The following is a 20,523-nucleotide window of genomic DNA, read 5'->3' on the forward strand; positions in this document are numbered from 1 at the left end:
CTTTACCTTTTTACAATCAGGATTACAAAAGTAAGAACAGAATACCCCAAGCTGCCTTCAAGAAAGACTGCTTGTTCTCCAAGTTCTTAAAAAAAGAAATTGGACCAATGAGAAAATTTCAAGGAGTAGATAACCATCTGTGAACATAAGAACAGTTTCCTGGGTCAGGTCATCTCATCTCGTCTAGCATCCTGTTCTTACAATGGCCAACCAGATGCCTATGGAAAGCCCCAAAGTAGAACCTGAGCACAACAGCAATATCACCTCCTGAAGTTTCCATCAACAGGTATTTAGAAGCACAGCATAGCCATAAGGGTCAGCAGCCACTGAAAGCCCTATCTTTCCACAAATTTGTCTAATCCTCTTTTAAAGCCATCCAAATTGGTGGCCATCACTGCCTCTTGCAGGAACGAATTCCTTAGCTTAATGGTGTGTGATAAGTAAGACTGGTAAGTTTTCAAAAACCTCAAGAGTAAATATAGGAGAATGCAACAAGCCCATTCATTTTTTTAGCCCCACAGTCGACGTATTGCACTATTGTTGTTATTGGCAACTGTCTCTCAAGAGAAAAAATGGAGTGCACTTCTGAGGATAAAGTCAAACCCAAGTAAGCTCCTTGGGGCACATGCCTGGGTAGTGTATATGGAGGTCCTTAGCTGTCCAGACAATACAACTCCCCTGTCGGCCTCACTGTTATGGTCCAAAGGAAAGCAGAGCATTTGGCACCACCGTAGCTGCAGGAGTTGTGGGAAGAGGGTGTGCAAGGCGCCATCCAACCGTCTTAGGGACTTCAGATTTGTGTAGGGTTTGGTTTACTTCTTAGCCTTTTCTGTCCCTCAAGGCAGTGGAGGTTTAGGATCAGTTTTCCTTCTTCTAGGTGGGCTACCTTCCCACACTGATCAGCCCCATCTGCCCCTCACCTCCCTCTACAGCACTATATGGTTCATTAAACTAACCCTATTCTTAATGATGACTCCCTGAAAAAGACCCTGATGTTGGGAAAGATGGAGGGCACAAGGAGAAGGGGACGACAGAGGACAAGATGGTTGGACAGTGTTCTCGAAGCTACAAACATGAGCCTGACCAAACTGTAGGAGGCAGTGGAAGACAGAAGTGCCTGGCGTGTTCTGGTCCATGGGGTCACGAAGAGTCGGACACGACTAAATGACTAAACAACAACAACAATATTCTTAATGACCTTTATGACTTCTGGGAGAGGAGACTCCAATGCCTTTCAACATTACGTTTTTCTGACCAGGTTGACTGCTCTCAGCATAACATTTTAAAGTTAACTTAATAACAAAGCTGTGTTTTTAAATCAACATCCATTTTAGTTTATCTTGAAACTACAGTGTCAGCAACCCTTAAGAAAAGTGCAGAATAACAACTGACAGGAGCAACACCCAAACTGGAACATCAGCAGAATCAAAACTGCAAGTAATTTGCTACATAAATCCCGTGGCAGACAATTAAATTCTGCTCAAATGTTGCAAGGGCACACTGCAGTGTAATATCACTGAAGTTGGCGTTTATCTTGCATGTTGATAGACAAGAGTGGGGGGGACACCAATATGGGGCGGGCTGGGTCAGAGAAAGATAATACAGTCTCTCTCTCTCTAGCACCATTTACTTATAAAATGATAAGATCTACTCACCACAGAATCAAAAGAGTTAACTATAAATTAAACAAAATGGAACGAGAGAGGGCTGTTTCTGTTATGCTCCGCTGGGCTTTGGACGAATCCCCATTATGCTTGTGGATGTGTTAAATTAATAAGGGTAGGAGGGAATAAAGAACCTGGAACTCAATTTCACACTTTTATGTGATCCATTTTCAAAAGCACCCCACTTTTGCTTGGGGGAGGGAATTACTCTTAATTGTTGTACCTTTCGATAAACAAGGACAACTTTCCTTCTTTAAGCATTTAACAGGAGTGAAAGTGTTCCACCTCAAAGATCCAAACCTGAAAAGACTATTCCTGGGCTACCTTTTGATATCAGCTATGAGGTACTCCAGGCATGGCTGGCATCCTGGAAAGCTGTTGTCATTCGGGTGTAAGCAATACAGTGGTACCTCGGGTTACAAACACCTCGGGTTACAAACACTTCGGGTTACAGACTCCGATAACTCGGAAGCAGTACCTTGGATTAAGAACTTTGCCCCAGGATGAGAACAGAAATCGTGTGGCAGCAGCGGGAGGCCCCATTAGCTAAAGTGGTACCTCAGGTTAAGAACGGTTTCAGGTTAAGAACGGACCTCTGGAAAGCATAAAGTTCGTAACCAGAGATACCACTGTACTGAGCTAAATTGGCCAATGGTCTCATTAAGTATAAAGCAACTTATGTTCAACTGCTATTATTGTTTTAATGTCCAGTTACAACTAAGCACCTTAAATGGCTGGCCTTCTGTTCTTAGAATCAACATTTCATTTGAGCGGTATTCATTTGGTACCATTCAAGAAATCAACATGTACAAAACGAACCATGGAAAGAAACATACTATAGGGTTCATACACAGATTAAGAACTGAATTGGCCAACACTTCGTTCTTTTTTAAAAAATTAAAATCTAATGTAAACATTCAAGCCCTTACCTGACAGATAGGCAAACTTCTTCCTTAGCTCGTCCTCAATTTCTGCAGCACAGAGGGGAACAATATCTTGATGCATGATTTCATCTGAAACAGATCCCCCCAACAAACAATTCGTTATAACTCCCATGTAGAAATGCTTGGCTCACACAATTTTTATTTACTGAAAACATTTATGTGCCACTATTTCATGACTGCACTCAACATTAATTAAAAACATTTCATCCAACCACTATAAAAAAACCAAAGCCATGAACATTAAAACTCAAAACAACAATGCTCGTGGGAAATATAATGATTTCTAAAATAAGCAAGATTCAGATTCTGAGGTTACATTTGGGAAATATTAGAACACATTTTGGCAGCTCAGATGCATAAATTAAAGCATTATTCTCTTATAAAGTTCCCCAAATGCTTAGGCAATCAGCCTAATTAGAAGAGCATTTTAGTTAACAGAAAGAAACTTTTAAATAAGTAGAATGCCACTCTGGGTTCTTCCAAACACATTTCCTGCCCCCTGGTACTGGAAGGTATTATCTAGTGAATTAATGCCTATATGGTTTTGCCACTGAACCTGTTGTCTAACAGTTTGAGACACCTTTTCTTTTACCTCTGGCATTTACTGCTATGAACTGGGCTGTGTAGAAAAGAAGGAATGTTGAGGAAAAGCAAGTGAAAGTAGCTGATGTACAAATCAACTTAAGAAACAGAACTGTTGTGTCACAAGTTCACCATGTGAGAAGCCTATGGACATCAGGGGAAGAACAATAAATGAAAAGGAGGAAAGTCCATTTTTACAGGGGCTGGGTTCACATGCAAAAAAATAAAAGCTTAAGCTGAATTTTGACTGACAGCTTCATAATTGGGATAACCATATTTTCCCATCAATTCTCTGCATTTTTTTATTAATGCATATCCTCTTAGGAAAAGACCACAGGAATGCACATGTACATGTGTGCAATCAACAAACTTACAAACAAACAAGCAGGACTGCATTCATGGGCCACATTTGGCCTAACACGTGAAAGAACATGTGTCTTGCATGTAGGCAGGCAATGGGTAGAACCAGTAGGCATGTATCTACATGCATTGACCATACATTCCCATGTTAATAACCCTATGTGCTCCTCTCATCTGTAAGCTGTACATGAGGAGCCTTCAAATCTTACTTGACCCTCATCATATGTGAATATTGGTACCAATGGAAAAGAACACCTATTAATCAGGTTTACTACCACACATACATACAACATATATGCAGGAACTGAGTCTGCAGGGAGTACCAAGAACAGTAGAACTACTTCAGCATAATCAAAGATAGGTTTAAAAAGCATAAACCAGATCTAATTGATCATCTCATTTCCACCAAGCATACTAACAGTGTACCATGGACAGCACCATCTTTCAAATTTCCTACAAGGACATCATTTTCATAAAGGAAATTTTGTACCCTTGTCACACAGAACAAGCACATGGGCACCCAGCAATTCTTCCATCTATCAGGTCTGCCTGGGAATGTAAATGCAAAAAAAGAATAAAAAAGACTTGTACACTCATCGAATTCGGCAGCAGTTGATGTTTTAAATGAAGGCATTATATATGAAGGCATGTGTGGAGTGTCCCTCTGTTTTAGTAATTCTGAATATTTAGTAGTATATGAATACCTGAATTAATAAATAACTTGAAAATCAACAGCCAACTGCAGTTTGCTAGAGTACGGTATGATGAAACTGCTACTAACGGTTTAGTAAAGGACACAACTAATAGTATCCATTGGTATTAACAGCAACACAGGCAATATTTGACAGGCTAATTACGAAGAACAGTAGAAGCCTTGATGTATTTATTTTAACTAGGCCTGGCCGATATATCGCTCAGGACTGGTATAACGAGCAGACCGCGATGTCGGTTTCACTCAGCGGTGTATCGCTGGTGAAACTGCCACTGCACCCGAGTCCTTCTGCTAGAAGCGTCCACTGGAGGGTTCCAAGAGTTCCTTCCTCCAGCAGGTGTTGCTAGCAGAGGGACTCGGGAGCAGTGGCGGCTTCACCAGCGATACATCACCGAGTGAAACCGCCATCCCACTCTGGCCTCATACGACGGAGAGGGAGATACAGCTTGTTCCTCCCTCTGAATATTTAAACTGATTGACTGAGGAGTGTGCAGCTGCCCTTGCCTCAGTTGAGCAGTTAAAGGAGCCCCCAGCTTGGCGCTGGCTCCCGCAAGCCGGCGGTGCGGTGGGGGGCTCTGTGAAACTGCTTGGCTGAGGGGAGTGCAGTTGCCGCAGCAAGCAAGAAGCCCCAAGGCTCCACCTGCTCATGAACAAGCGGTGAGAGCACCGGGGCTGTCTCAGCTGGAGGGTGTGTTACCTCCCCCCAGCTGAGTGGTACAAACAAGCTGCATTGTCCCAGCCTTCAAGCCTGGGTGAAACTGCCTCAGCTCTTGAGGTAAGAGCTGAGGCAATTTCACCCAATGCACCTTGTTTTTTTCAACATTGCGGTATATCGCTAAACAGTGATGTTTGGCTGGCGATACACCACAATGTTGAAAAGCTGATTATCGCCCAGATCTCGTTTTAACAAGTTAAAAAGAAGTGCCTCTCACATAGGCTTTGGGTCTTTTGATACATTTTGAACCATAGTATTCATGGATTTCCCCACTGCTGTTAATGTGGAAGTATTTAAAGGGTAAATCACTACTACTTGCAACATTTTGTTATTATGGTGATTATTATGACTGACAACCATTTTTTGAAAACTAAGAATGAGGGCAATTGCTCTTTCTTCTACACTTCAGCAGCAATTTTAAATTTAGAAATCCTTAATGATATAAATAGGTGCATTCAAAAGAAAATGCTTGAGCTATAGATGCTCTATTTTAAGTGCACAAAATACAAAATTGATTATGTCTGGGAAGTGAATTACTACTCACAAAACACAAGTGAATGTATTGTAGTCTACAACAGATATCTTCACTAAAAGAAGAAGACATTCCCTGTATTATGACTAATATAGACATTAATGTCATTCATCAGTTACAAGTGGGAGTTAAAACCCTGAAGCAAATCCTTAATTCTTCATCCCTTTGGGGTCTTTATCTTGCCCCCTACCAATAGCCTGTCCAGCTCCATCAGTAAGAAGATTGGAATTACAAAGAGATTAGACTGTGGGGCCCTTTATGCGGAAGATGACTGCACGCCACTGTTAACTAACTGAAGAAACAGCTGTCATTTCGGACCTCTTAGCTTAGAAGCTCACTTCAACAAGTTAACAGACTCAGTAAGAAACAGAAAATGACGACATTTAAAAACACACTCTGTATAACACATAAGTTTTATTAGCTCCACAAGGAAATCCAGAGGAAAGGACAAGCAGTTTGAGCACTCCATGCCCCTTTCCTCCTCCTTGCTCGTATCTTGGGTTAATCTGTAACCTGGAAGGATGATTTCGCAGTTAAAGCACTACAGTAACTGGGATTTCCTCAGTATTTTCAGCACCCGTTTCAAAACATTGTACCTGAAAACTAAATACATGATTTCTGTTAAGAACGGGCTTAAAAATCAATGGGCCTTATAAGTGTCTAGTGTTGGTGACTCAAGTTGCGTACCTCAATTTTTTTAATGGAAAGGGTTTTCTCCTGAATGCACTCGCTAATGGAAGCATTTTTGTTAGTTTATGAAGTAGCTTAGGACAAGACCCAACAAATCTGCCAGGTTAAGCTTGTTACTAGCCTATGACTAAAAAGTTGACCAAGTATAGGTGGTTTGTTGCCACACAGGTTAGCGGTCAGAGATCCTTCTGGACAACAGAATGTCTATGCTCCCCTTCCTCTGGCTGGAGACGATGTAATCAGTGTATCATGAAATAGAAGAAAAGACAATCTAAGCCTTGCAACTGGGATGGAAAAGGCTTGCTGTCTTTGAGAAACCAAAGCTGTGGCATTTGAGGACTTCCCTAGAACCTACTGGGGAAGAAACAGGTTCTGTTGGCAGTTAATGCGGTGAGCCTTCCGTCTCATCTTGTAAATTTATGTGTTTGGAAATAAACCTTGTATCACAGCAATGTCATAAGCCTCCTACATCGTAAGGGAACCAAACCGAAGTTTCTGTTGGAACCCCTCACTGCTCAAATATTGGGGGGGGGGGTGTAACACTGGGATCAAGTGGTAAGGATAACTCTAACCCGAAATCACATCACATGCAAGGCAGGCAATAAGAAACTGGAAGCTACTACTGAATGCACCACTGCATATGATGCTACAAGCAACTGGGCAAAGCCTAGCCAGGTATGCTCACAATATAAAGTCTGCAGTAGCTGATCTTTACAAATTTCTCTCACTTGAAAGAGCACAACAAACGAGCATGTGGATAAGCTGTAGCAAGTATGTTCAGTGACCAGAGCTGACCCCATACCTTGGCTTTGAATGCATCTCACAACTCTGAATACCTTTCACTTCAGGTTAATTTTTATATGATGTAAAGCACTGAGTGAAGCATGCGGGGGTGGGAAGGCTGCAGCCAAAAGAGAAACCAACCTCCACCTTTCAGCCCAAATACATGAGAAGTGAAATGGAAACACAAGCTCCTTTAACATTCCTTCTTCAAGATGCAGTCAGAGCAATGCTAATTTCGCTTTACTAACTGTAATAAACCAACAAGATCCTATATAGCTGCTAGCATGCTTCTTTGTTGTAAGTTAAACATCAATGAATAATACAAAATTAGCAATTGGAGATGATCTCTGAGGCGTTCTATATACAGGCAAAGCAATGCTGTGCCATTGCCCTGCACCACCCTACAGTTCCACTCCTGTCTACTTGAGTCACCATCAAGCTACTAAAAAAAAAAAAGACAGAGTGTCAGCACAGTTAAACTGGATTCAGATCTGAGTTGTGCAGTGGATGCAAATGAGGCAGTTGCTTAACAGCTTCGCCACATGCTAACAGATCCATCACCCCACATCCACAATGCAACAGATCTCGATCAAAATTTCCTGATCAAGTGCTGTTTCAACAAATGAACTTAGGCTGCAATGTCATGTACTCTTACATGTGAGTAAGCCTCAAAGAAGAGGAGGAGGAGGAGGAAGAAGAGTTTGGACTTGATATCCCGCCTTTCACTCCCCTTAAGGAGTCTCAAAGCGGCTAACAATCTCCTTTCCCTTCCTCCCCCACAACAAACACTATGTGAGGTGAGTGAGGCTGAGAGACTTCTGAGAAGGGTGACTAGCCCAAGGTCACCCAGCAGTTGCATGTGGAGGAGCAGGGAAGTGAACCCGGTTCACCAGATTACGAGTCTACCACTCTTAACCACTACACCACGCATTGCTCCCAATGCAGCAGAGACTCGTTTCTGAGTAAACATGCATGTGACTGGACTGTTAGCACATATAATATTAAGGTCCATATAGTTCAGGAACTGCAAGAGGTCTCTTTCTGCCAACTTCAGCTGTCTCTTTCAAAGCTACCTACCACCTAGGGTATTGAATTTCAAGACTGTGGTGTGCCCTCTCCACACCAAGAGCTGCAGGACCCTAGAAGTAGGAAACGAAACGCGAGGGAAGAATAAGACCCTGAAATGGGTCTTAGTGGGACCCTAGTACAGAACCTTCATTGACATAATGTGTGCATGGTTTTGCTAGAACTGTATACGCTACAAATTAAACAGGACATTTAACCAGTGCTTTTTTTATTTAAAAAATATTTAGGGGTAGTCTCACTTTCCTACTCGTATTGAAATATTGCCCCTCAATGAGGCCAAATATAGATTCACAAAATGTTTAGGGGTATGCATACCCCTGCGTCCCCCCAGAAAAAAGCACTGCATTTAACTATTGGTTCCAGTTGAATTTACCCCCAACTAGCTATCTTCCATCAGCTCTGATTGATTTGCACAAAAGCAGTTGGATAAAAGACATTAACTTAAGGTTATGCTCCCCTTGCCATCCAGTACAATACTTATTAAATTGAGGTCCCAGTGCAGCAAAATACCTACTGAACCAAAGTCTTTTTGATACTGAACAACAGAGTAATTTGTCCGCAATGAGGAAACTATGTCCCTGGTATGACTGTTTTCCAACTGGTCCTCCTGATGTAGGATCTAACAAAATGTATGAGAGTTTTCTGAAGTGCCTAACTGAATATGCTGCCTTCAGAAGTACTTGAAGGTCTTTTAAAGAGAATTCCACTCCAAATTCGTAAAAGTCCACGTGAAGATGGGAATGCTGAAACATTGGTTCAGGTTTACTATTTTTCTCTCTGTATAGCAATCTATGTAAAGAGTTAATCCAGGAAGTACAGCTGATTCTTATGTGACTTTTCTTCTTGCAGATCACTATAAAAAGTAATGCCCTCTTTTTTAATTTTTTTGGTCAGAATTGGCTGAAATTCGTAGGCAAGGTCGCTTATTCTGAGGGCATATATCCTGTCAGCTTTCAGAAGAAAAGGTGCAGTGATTTTCATGCAAGAGCAGCCATTGCAGTTTTATGATGGGCAGAAAAAGGAATCCTTTAACTTCACCTTATGTTGTCTGGGCAATTGGACTGAAAAGTAGAAGCATGAGAGAGAAACCTGACCAGCTAGAGACAAACAGATGCCCAGGATTTAGGTCTAGGGACCTTTAAAGTTGTTTTTGGGAGGAACTACATAGGATTTGGGGGGGGGGGTCTGGTCAATTATAAGCTAGAATTGTTAGTTGCAAAAAACCCTCTCCCAATTCAACTCTGACACCTTTCTTAAGTTTAGACATATACGTTCCACTTGCAAAGTTGCTCCCTCTCCTAAAGAACCCAGGATGGAGAGCACTGGTAAAATTAATCCCTCCGATAACCCAGCTAGACCCATCAGTCACAATGGTGCTCTTTCTCTGTGCCCTGGTGTTTTCTCTTCCTCCCCAATATCATTCCATCTTGGCCTTTTGGCTTTATAGTAAGCTTAGACACATTACTTTCACTTTCAACAGATGCCTGTCTGCAACATTATTTTGATATCTGCACCACTGAGGTGTCGCAAAGTGTTTCAGGGATTTCTGCTTCAGCTTGTGCCACCTTACAAAGATCCCACTTTGACAAGTCCTAAATACCTCCAATGTATCCCACTTCACACCAGGATTTGCCTAAATCCAATATCCATCCCTACTTCACAGTTCCATTCAAGCCAATCAATCACACCAAGGATTGGGAACCTGCAAGCCAATATTATTCACAACAGTTCTTATCTTCCCTGCCCATTGGCTATGCTGGATAGGGTTCATAGGAATTGGGAGACCACCACCATTTGGATGGCCAAAGGTTCCCCATCCCTTAATTGCACCTTACTTGCATAAAACCAGTATCTTCTTCCACATAACATGGAATAAATGAATTACCACCAGGAAGCAATTTCAGAGATGAGTAAGAGCATGTCCACATTTTATTTGCATGTGTGTAGTGACCGGGCTGCTCAGTTTTACAGGCAGCCAAACCTAATCTCAGAATTTACCTCAGATTGCATACTTCTTTGCACATTGATGTCCCAATACCTCTAGCAGCAGCAGCAGCAACAGCAGCAGGTGAAAGCTTATCTCCATGCCCCAAGTACCTGCTGATGAACTGCAGGCTGATGGGCAAAAAAGGCCAACACTTTTGTTTCTAGGCCAGGAGCTACCGTTGCTTAATATCAGACAAGTTGGACTACCCAGAAAACACAAGGATTCTTACTATTACCCTAAATTAAACTATATTTAAAACAATTCATACAACACTATCTGGCAGCTAGCATAGAAGTACATTTCCCCCAAATAGCATTTGCTTAAACAAAGTGGTTTTAATAATAGTATCAAGCAAAACATTTCATGCACATTGGCAGAAAATGCAGGGGGGACAACTTGAATTTTCTAGTTGTTATCATTCTGTTTCCTTAAATGTTTTTTAACCTCAGCCTTCTTGTCTCCAGCAGTACACCAAGACACAAAAAGCCTAGCACAATTCTCCTGAATGCACAGTGATGCTGCAGGCAAACCCAGAGCCTTTGATAAAACTTACTTTAAATGGAAAACATCACATCTCCTAATACACGCCAACACTTAAAACTCAACATTAAATAAGTATCATTTCAGAGACCGAAGTGGTAGAATACAAATCACCAACCTGACATGTCACTGCTCTTCATCCCGTATTCCTCTATAGCAGTCATGCATACCAAACAGAACACAAGACAGGCAACGTGAACTGAATCAGCAGCATTTGGTTTCTCTCTCCCCCCCTCCCCTTCCCCAATTTCCACAAAAACAAGCTTTCAGTTTCACAGTGGACTGTAGCTTCACTATTTACAGCAAAGACTGCCTCCAATGCATCATTCATACCCTATCAGAATAAAGCGAGATTGCTGTGGAAAGCTCTGAATTAAAAGAAAAGATATGATAGCGAAGCTTTGCTACTGACAATTTTGGAAGAAGATGTAGTAGCGGAATCCCCACCTTTGCCCTAGCCTTCTCACAAAGGTAATAAAATACCTTGGAGGGAGAGTGACAGTCAAACAGCACGTCGCAAGATACAAGGAACAGTTTCTGAAGGAGCTACCGGTAGGTACAACAAGGAAGCATTTGTGATCCTTTAGTAAATATATTCTACAAACATTCTGTGTGATAAAGCTCACAATGAACACGTACGTGGCACTGACGTAACAATAGGCACTCTGGAAATGAAAAATACAAATGTGTGAATTGCGCAGCAGACCGGAAGATCCCTAACAGGTCCTTAATACAACATTCAAGAACTACTAGATTGCACCAGTCATTTCAGTTCAGCAAAGTCACTGGAAGTGGAAACAAGAAAGGGAAGGGAAGAAAACAGGAAAGGTAGACGCACCTGTTCTTTTCTTCAGAAGATACCACAGTTCTGCAATATCCTTGTACAGCAAGGAGATCAGACTTAAGGTCATATTGCCACAAATCAATTTTGTGAAGAGTTGCTCAGTAGATGGTGACCTCTGTCTTTAAAGTGCCGTTCAATATACAAGGAAAGCTCAAAACTTCACCTTTCACAGTAAAAGTCAAGCTGAATGGGACACAATACCTTTCTTCAAGTTACATGCAAAGCCTGTGTGTCTTTCAACAGGATCAGAGGTCCACAAAAGGGTTAGCGAAAGACTGGAAACTTCTCGTTTTCATTTTATGGTACAGAGAACTCACATGCAGCACACTAAGTTTATTTACCCAGAACGTAAAGGACAATAACTGAGCAAATTCAGTTAAAAACAAAACATGTTTTTAAAACAAATTAATTTCTAAACTCTCCTGGAGTGGCATGTCAAAAGCCTCCCTTAAGGAACCCTACTTTAGCAAATGGTAACCTATCAAGTAAAGCCATCTCTTTTTAGCCTGAAAGGAACAACACTGGTCAGCTGACAGCTGCTTCTCTCAAAGAGCTCTCTAATGAGACAATTCCTTGAAATGGAATGGGAAATTTCACATTTGTTTTTTTTTGGGGGGGGGGGGATATCTCTATTTTCACTTTTTTTTCTGGAAAGGTGCAGAAAAAGACAATTCAATCTTTAATTGAATTCTTCACCAATATATGTGCATTCCTGAGCTTGATAAAACTTTTCTTCAGCTAGAATAATAAAACTTATTTAAAATGCATGCACTCCAGAACATGTTTTATATGCCCAAGGCAATTCTCTTGAGAATTTTGCATGTGGTTTAAAAAAACCCTTAAATGAATGTAGATTTGTTTCTTATTTTTTAAATGACATCTACATTTCTTAGAATCATAGAATTGTAAAGTCGGGAGCGACCACGAGGATTATCTAGTCCAACCCGCTGCATTGCAAGAATCTTTCACCCAACATGGGGCTCGAACCCAATGCTGAGATTAAGAGTCTTGAGCTCTACCAGCTGAGCTATCCCTGTGCTAGGCTTTTTGTCTTTTCTCAAAGTAACAGATATCCACACATCTGTTAAAAAAAATGCACTTGCTATACACTTTCAGAGACTGTACACAATAGGGCAGAATAGTCAATCCATAAAGCTTATGTTATATATGCAGATCAGTAATATTACAACAGGCAATGTGAAATTAGAATGCCAGATGAAGACCTGAGAGACCAGGGTTCAAATTGCCATTCAGCCATAAAGCTCACTGGGTGACCTTGGGCCAGTCACTGCCTCTCAGCTTGACCTACCTCACAGGGCTGTTGTAGGGATTAAATGAGGAAGAGGAGAAGCATGTACACCACCTTGACCTCCTTGGAGAAAAAGGTGGGATGTAAATAAAACAGAACAAAATAAAATAAATTGTAGTGATATGTGTAAAAGGACTTTTTAAAAAGATGCCCAAGGTTTATACAGTTCAAGTATGCCTATGAACTTTCACCCATTAAACGTTAAGCAAAGTCTTACTTCACTTGATCCTTTTAGGTAATTACTGCAGGGCAGATTACCTGTTAATTAGTGACCTCAAGATTACTTACTAGCAATCTCAAATTCTGTAATACAGATAAACAGGACAGTAAATGAAAGTGACAGAAGCAACTGTTAAATGACTCAAAGAATATAACACATTGTTTCCCCTCTGCTATTGGAGAAGACTTCTGCCTTTCCAAAGTCACCAGAAGGTCAAGAAATGAAAACATGGTGGATAACTCAAGGATTTATAATTACAACTATTCAAACAGTAACAGTAAGGTTTCTTCTTCACTGTACATTTATATCTGGAAAAGCATTCCATTGTGTGTACAAATTATTTACAAATTTGTAAGAATCACATTAAGTATAAATTCTACCTAGCTATATTCATGAACAACTTACCCAACAAAGCTACTTTTAATGCCATGAGGAACTTGCTTGGATAATATAGATTTGATAACAAAAAAGCACAAAAAGAACTGCAGGGAATGAGTGAGCTTCCCATTTCTGATGCTTAATTTTCTATAACTGAAGGAGGGGGCATCAGTGACAGCAGAAGGGAGACAGATGATGTTTCAGGCAGCCCACCTGAAACATAGTGGGGGAGAGATAAGACCACAGAATGCACACCTGACAGTTCAGCTGGCAATCCATTGTTATCATATTATGGTTGTCTTTATCCTTACTGTTGTAGAAGGGCTTGCCTAAAGACTTCAGGAAACCAACAGGAAACCTTCTCATTATGTTCTATGCTTCACTTAGAAACTTAGTAGAGATGAACAGATGAAACACCTTGCCAAAGGCTATATAACTCACCTGCGGCTAAGAAGAAGAGAGCCCAGAATTGTACGACTTGTGGTAGACAATAATGTATCTGGTTTTTCAACCAGCAAATGTTTAAAGTTCTTTAAATTCTGCAAAGAAGGCAGTCTACCTGCCATCCACAGTACCTCCTATGACATATCCTTGAGACCTTTCTTAGAAGCCCTGCCTGACAAGCTGAAAGTTTGCAAAAGCCCAGTCCTTACTGGAACATGGTGCCTGCACACCTCCCATGGTCCTCATGAGACTCATTCACATGTGACATCACTCACTCGCATTTTCTCTAATTCCTCTGTAAAAGTGAAGCCTCTTTGCAAGCAGCCAAGTCCCTCTTAATTTCTAGTCAAGCAACATACCGTACTTTTTCATCTATAAGACGCCCCCATGGGGGCCCCATAATTTTGGGGACTCAATATTAAGAAAATGGGGAGGAGATTGTCTAGAATGGGAGGAATGCTGAAAAAAAATCACCCAAATTCCAAACGCTTGCGATCTAACGCAACACAGAAGCCTCCTATCTTATTTCTGATCGACACCAGTAGCCGCCAATCACACACCCAGTTGCCGCAGCAGGGCCCAATCACCAATAGCCATTGTCGCAGCAGCGCCCAATCACAAGCGGACATTATCGCAGCAACGCCCAATCACAAGTGGACATTGCCGCAGCAGCCTATCACCCGCAATAACGCCAGTGACAATCTACTACTAGATGCATAGTTTATTATTAGATTTGTGAGGTCCATGCCTTTACACAAAATACCATAAAACACTATTAAAAGATAAACAATAAAATTATAAAATAAGCTAAAATTCATGCCATGCTGTCCCAGCAAGGAAACTACCCAAAAAACCTCGCCATTCAGGAAAGAAGATACAGCAACAGGTTAGGAGAGCAATGGGAGGGACCTCACCATTTCCTCCAGGAACCAAACCCTAGTTTTCATAGCCTTCACCACAAAGACCGCTACCACGTGAGAAATCCGTGGATCAGCGTCCACCAGTAAAAACTTTACTTGATCCTCAGAGTTGGCTATTGATTTGGGAATAGTTTGTAACATCGCATCCCTGAAGGCCGAATAGATGGGACAATACAACATGTAATGTGTGAGATCCTCTTTGGTTCTCATATGACAAGGACATATACGCTGCTCTACTGGGATTTTTGCATATCTGCCTGACAAATAGGCTGTAGGAATGGTTTGAAAACGGGCCATGGTGAAAGCTCTCCGAAGGGTGGGATTGGTGATATTCGCCAAATAATTGGCGCAGGGACAATCTACTACTAAAGACAGAAATCATTTCCACTGTCCCCCCCATATATAAGACAACCCCAATTTTTTAGCATTGTTTTAAGGTAAAAAAAATTGTCTTATAGACAGAAAAGTACGGTACATCCAACTCACTATTTGGGGTCGTGTCCAATGTCCACTGTCACTACAGCTTGTCCATGGGCTGTACACTTGGCAAGAAGAGAAAGAAAGGACACTCCTTCCTTGGAGGTTATTAAGCAGACTGCTGAACCCCCACAAACCATTAATATAGTTTGTATAAGTTAAGAGAAAATCAGGCACTGGGTTTCTTTCCAGCTCTTTAAAAGAATATGTAAATGATGTGTATGGTTGATTTTAGGCCATTTTCTTTTCTCTCTCTCATTTGTACTTCTGCTGTGCTATGATAGATGTGGCTACACTGCTGTGTGTGCTGCCTCCCTCCTGAAGCATTGTAGCATTTGCTCAGTGTCAAATAAGGCTAGAAATCCAATGCTGTGGGATTTACTCAAATACCCATGTGGTTAGCCTAACTGCTTAAGACACATATTTGACCTTACTATGAAATAGCAAACAGAAGCATCAATATAACTTTCCAGTGTAATTTGTTTTTTAATGTTGTAAACATTTGTAAAGTTGATTCCTATTCAAAACAATGCAAATTTCCTGGATTCTTTTCTAGGACATCAGGATGGAGATTTAGCTTGTGGTTCTGATTTGGCCCACCAAGTCCTGATGTACATGGGTGGCGTGACGTATGGCAAAGAGGGGTTGGAATTAATCTGCACTCACTTCAGCATTTATGCCACAGATCAAATCGCCCAGGCCACTCCCCAATGAAGCAACTGGACGAAGCAGGGAGGGACTGATTTGTATTACACCCAACATAATACATGAGAAGAGGCTGCTGGATCAGGCCAGTGGCCCATTTAGTCCAGCATCCCGTTCCCGTGGTAGCCAATCAGATGCCTACAGGAAGCTGGCATTCAGGATCTGAGTTCAACAGCACTGTTCCCTCCTCCAGTTTCCACCAACTGGTTTTCAGAAGGATTGCTGCCTCTTATTAAGATGGTAAGACTGCACAGAAAGGGGGCAGGGAATCAATGGCTCTCCAGTTGTTGTTTGCATTCACAGCTCCCAGGCTGCCTAGCCAATGATCTGGAATGATGCAAGTCGTAATTCAACAACAAATCCAATCATGGCTGGGGAAAGTTGTCACAAGAATGAAGCCAAGCTACCTCCTGCTCTTCACCATGGAACAGGCATGGAACAAGACACTTCAGTGTACATTACCCCCCCCCCAATAAACCCCACAAACTTTCACTTAAACATTGTTCTGGGAGCTCCAGAAAAATGCTAAGATGCATTCCTTACAGAATTGGGGTGGGGTTTGTTTTACACCAAATTATGAATGGAAAACATGGCCCCTAAATCAGCTGTTGCCAGCTACATTGTGTAAAGGAAATAAACTCTGGTACTTAAACCCACTAAATAAAGACTGAGCATGTAAAGCTATAATCTGAAAGTAATTAAATCTATATGTTAACTATGCACTTGAAAAATATAAGCCTACAAAATGTCTCACCAATCATAAAATATGCATAGCAGCATGGCAGTATACTTGTCTACTCTGTTAATCCAAAAGGAAGCATAATCTTACCTCTAATATTCTGTTTCGATCCCAAACTTTAGAACAATGGCTATTCTTTTTTTACTTTTGACTTTCCTAAGGTGCTTCCTGTTTTAGTTCTGCATGCAAGTAATGGGTGTGCAGGAACAAGAGCCACCCCTTTCCACATTGTTGTTTACACTGCTGCTTCTTTATGTACTTTCATGCTGAGTATGGGTGGGGTAACACAAACATTAAACGAAAACGCAACAGGAAATGATCTTGTTTAGAAAAGGCATTTTGCTTTAGTCTCCTACATGTCATATTCCACTGTTGTCATTTTAGAATAGTACGCCCTACGTAGCCATAAGTAGTACACCAGTCTTCAGCCATTCAAAATCATTTGCAGCATCAAATATTCACGGCATACAATACAGCAGCAGAGGAATTCCTAGCCCATTATGCACCCAAATCTTTTCATTTGTGATTATTTGCCTTGTTAGGTTTGCAGCTTCTACTAGGAGTCCATTTCCATTCCTTCTCTGGTTTGTCTCTTACTTTTCATTGTGAATGTCTATTGGTTATCATTTGTTCCAGCCGTCCCGAAACCCATCAGTGATTTGTTTTTTTATATCCCCAGTGCTCTTTGGGGTCCAGTCTTCTGATGGGTTTTCCAGTCTTGGGTAAGACATGGAGCCAACATTATTCCTTTCCTCTCTCCATGCCATTTTTCCATTTGCACCCATATCTTAACTGCATTCCTTGCTTTCTTCCCTTCCTTGGCTTTGCTTGGTACAGTCTGGGGGATGGAATCAGTGACAGAGCACACTTTGCATGTAGAATGTCCCAGGCTCAATACCTTGGCTTAATATCTCTTTTCTTTCTTTTTTAAAGACAAAGGTAGACTGTAATGTGACATCCCTGACCTAGAACTGAAAGAGCTGCTGCCAGAAAGAACAGACAATATGGACTAATAATCCTACCCAGTTTCCAATACAGTGGTACCTCTGGATGTGAACAGGATCTGTTCTGGAGCCCCATTCGCATCCTGAAGCGAACGCAACCCGTGTGCGCGATTCACCGCTTCCGCGCATGTGCGTGACGTAATTTTGACTGTCTGCGCATGCGTGAGCGGTGAAAACCAGAAGTAACGTGCTCTGTTACTTCCGGGTCACTGTGGAGCGCAACCCGAAAATACTTAACCTGAAGCTACTTCAACCCGAGGTATGACTGTATTCCTATACAGTGGTACCTCGGGTTACAGACGCTTCAGGTTATAGACTCTGCTAACCCAGAAATAGTACCTTGGGTTAAGAACTTTGCTTCAGGATGAGAACAGAAATCCTCACATTCTGCTACAAAATCAAATTTCTTTTACTTACCTTGAGCCATAGAAACTAGCCAGGAGCTGCAACTCAAAAAAATACTATAGCTTTCCATTTCTTTTACTGAAATCGCAATACAATGCATCTTCACCCAATCTAACAAGGAGTGAAATATTTCCTCTTCCAACAGATCATGCTTATTTGATCTGGCTTTACTTTTTGTATGTGGAATGACCTTTGTTCCTTTTATTATCAGAAGTTGGACAAAGTTACTATGCAATTCCATCACCACCACCAATCGTTGCTGTCTGCTGTTTTCTCTTTAGTTATAAAATTGTCTACAGCCACCCAGGATGTTTACATAAAGCAGAGGTACCTAACAACTGGGTTACTACAAACCAGGCCTTTAAAACTTCAGGATAGGCTTCAGATCTGAAATAGTACAAGATACTGATATTTTTGGCTTTACCTAATCCAGAAAATGTATGAACCACTTAAATAGCTCTCTAGGCGGTACACAAATAAATTTCCGGATAAAATACAGCTACAAACAACAAAACAATTTAAAAACGGATATACATAGAACTATGATCACTGAAGCAAAGATTTTAAAAATCGATAAAACTTTAAAACAAATATAGGTAACTAAAGTACAGTGGTACCTCAGGTTAAGTACTTAATTCGTTCCAGAGGTCCATACTTAACCTGAAACTGTTCTTAACCTGAAGCAGCACTTTAGCTAATGGGGCCTCCTGCTGCTGCCGTGCTGTGGGGAGCCCGATTTCTGTTCTCATCCTGAAGCAAAGTTCTTAACCTGAAGCACTATTTCTGGGTAAGCGGAGTCTGTAACCTGAAGTTTTTGTAACCTGAAGCGTATGCAACCTGAGGTACCACTGTATATGTTTGGGTAGATTTGCCAGCACAAAAACCTTTTCAGCAGGCACCTAAAATAATATCGTAAGGGCTTCTGCCTAATGTCAATACATTGCAGCTCAGTGATCTTGTGTAAACTCTAACACAGACAGGAAAATATGTTTTCAATAGAAACACATTTGTCCTAGGGGAGCACTCGCTGTCAATGTGAATAGAGTTATCAAATGTAATTTGCTGAGTTTGGAAAGGGTGAGGCAGGTTACTTGGTGGCAAACCATATTTATTACTCAGGAAATACGTGAGTGTCTTCCTGAACCTTTGGAAAAATATAATGACAATATGTAAATTAATTGCTTTTATTTAGCTGTAATTATGCAGCAACGACGGTTTTTTTTTCATGATGGAGGAAGATGTATAAAATGCTAGAACTGAAAGAACTATCGTTAAAATATTTTGCAAGAAAAAGAATCCCTTCCTTTTCCAACCTGCAGGCGTTGAGTGTGGTTATGTAGCCAAAACAATGTTACACATGCATAAGAGTTCAACGGGGGTTGGGGTAGCCCTCCCACCAATGACTCATATTCCTGATTCCCCCCCACCTTTTGTTTTTTTTTTTTTTGATAGAAAGGAAGTTTCTAGCATTTGTAGAACCTGAAATATGAGACAAAATGTGCAAGCACTATATTCTCCAATTTTTTGGGGTAAGAAATTACAGAATGACACACACACACACACCAAAACTAGTATGAATTGAAGGAATCACATGCACCTTCGAGGTTACTTGGCTGTGTTTTATTATGCCCTTAGCCAAAACCTTCGCCAAATTTGTTGAGTAGATATTTTATTATTCCAAGGTACCTGCTGTCCAGCCATGTGAGAATCAGATTTAAACACACACAGGGACTAATAATACACATTTGCAAGAGACAGGTGAAATAAGGCCATTATCTTGAAAGCAACAAAAGGAGTCTACTGAATTGGATACCTTACACAACCTCGTGAAACAGTACCACATCCTTTGAACCTCAGGCCTACTCTAAAACAGAGGTTAAAAGGAGCAGCTGTTAATCTCTATTCAGTACTGGAGCCTGAGGTTGACTTAATTCACTCCTGAGCAAGATCAACAGGTGTTTCTCAAAAGCCTATTATAAAAATAATAGTGAGGGGGTGGGGATGATCCTGATTGAATAAAAAAAAAATTCTGATTTTCACGGTCTAAAATTACTGCTAAACATATGAGGCAGTGCCTATTAAAATAGGGCTTCGTCTTTCATAGCAGAATGTGATTTCATCAGTGGTGCAAAAAGTCAAATTCATTAAAACAAATCCTAGGTTAGAAATTTGTCCAAGGTCTATTTACAGCCACCATACCCTTGTCAGCTGACAAAACCAAGCCAATATGTATGTGCGTGTTTCCTCCCCCCACCCCCAAGCAGGTCACTGAGCAAAGACAGTTCAAATATTTTGAACAAAACCCTACCCAGATTGTAGTCCTAGATGTAAATCATGGTCACTTGTGAACCTGGTTTTGTAAACAAGATTGCAACTCAGAACTGGAAGCAAATGATGGATTTTTACCTCTGCCATTCAGCCTCTGAATTAAATGCTCCTGGTGGCTTTGTCTCTACACCAATTATTGTAATCCTTTAAGGCAA

At 41.1% G+C, this 20,523-nt stretch overlaps 1 protein-coding gene across 13 annotated transcripts in view; it reads right to left on the bottom strand.

Moving 5' to 3' along the window:
• Positions 1-20,523, bottom strand: part of MCF2L (MCF.2 cell line derived transforming sequence like) — a 117,200-nt gene that overhangs the window by 56,143 nt on the left and 40,534 nt on the right. For 10 of the 13 annotated variants that reach the window (XR_008329939.1, XR_008329941.1, XR_008329940.1 and 7 more), the window contains one exon: positions 2,594-2,677. Coding sequence is in view for 10 of the 13 variants with exons in the window: in XM_053384386.1 (XP_053240361.1) it covers positions 2,594-2,677 (84 nt within the window). In the remaining 3 variants the exon portion in view is untranslated. Of the gene's footprint in view, positions 1-2,593; positions 2,678-11,433; positions 11,577-20,523 lie in introns of those variants that run through there. The other 3 variants (XM_053384390.1, XM_053384387.1, XM_053384385.1) reach the window with 2 other exon arrangements.

The sequence above is a fragment of the Podarcis raffonei genome, chromosome 4 (assembly GCF_027172205.1).
Source record: "Podarcis raffonei isolate rPodRaf1 chromosome 4, rPodRaf1.pri, whole genome shotgun sequence".
Lineage (NCBI taxonomy): Eukaryota > Metazoa > Chordata > Lepidosauria > Squamata > Lacertidae > Podarcis > Podarcis raffonei.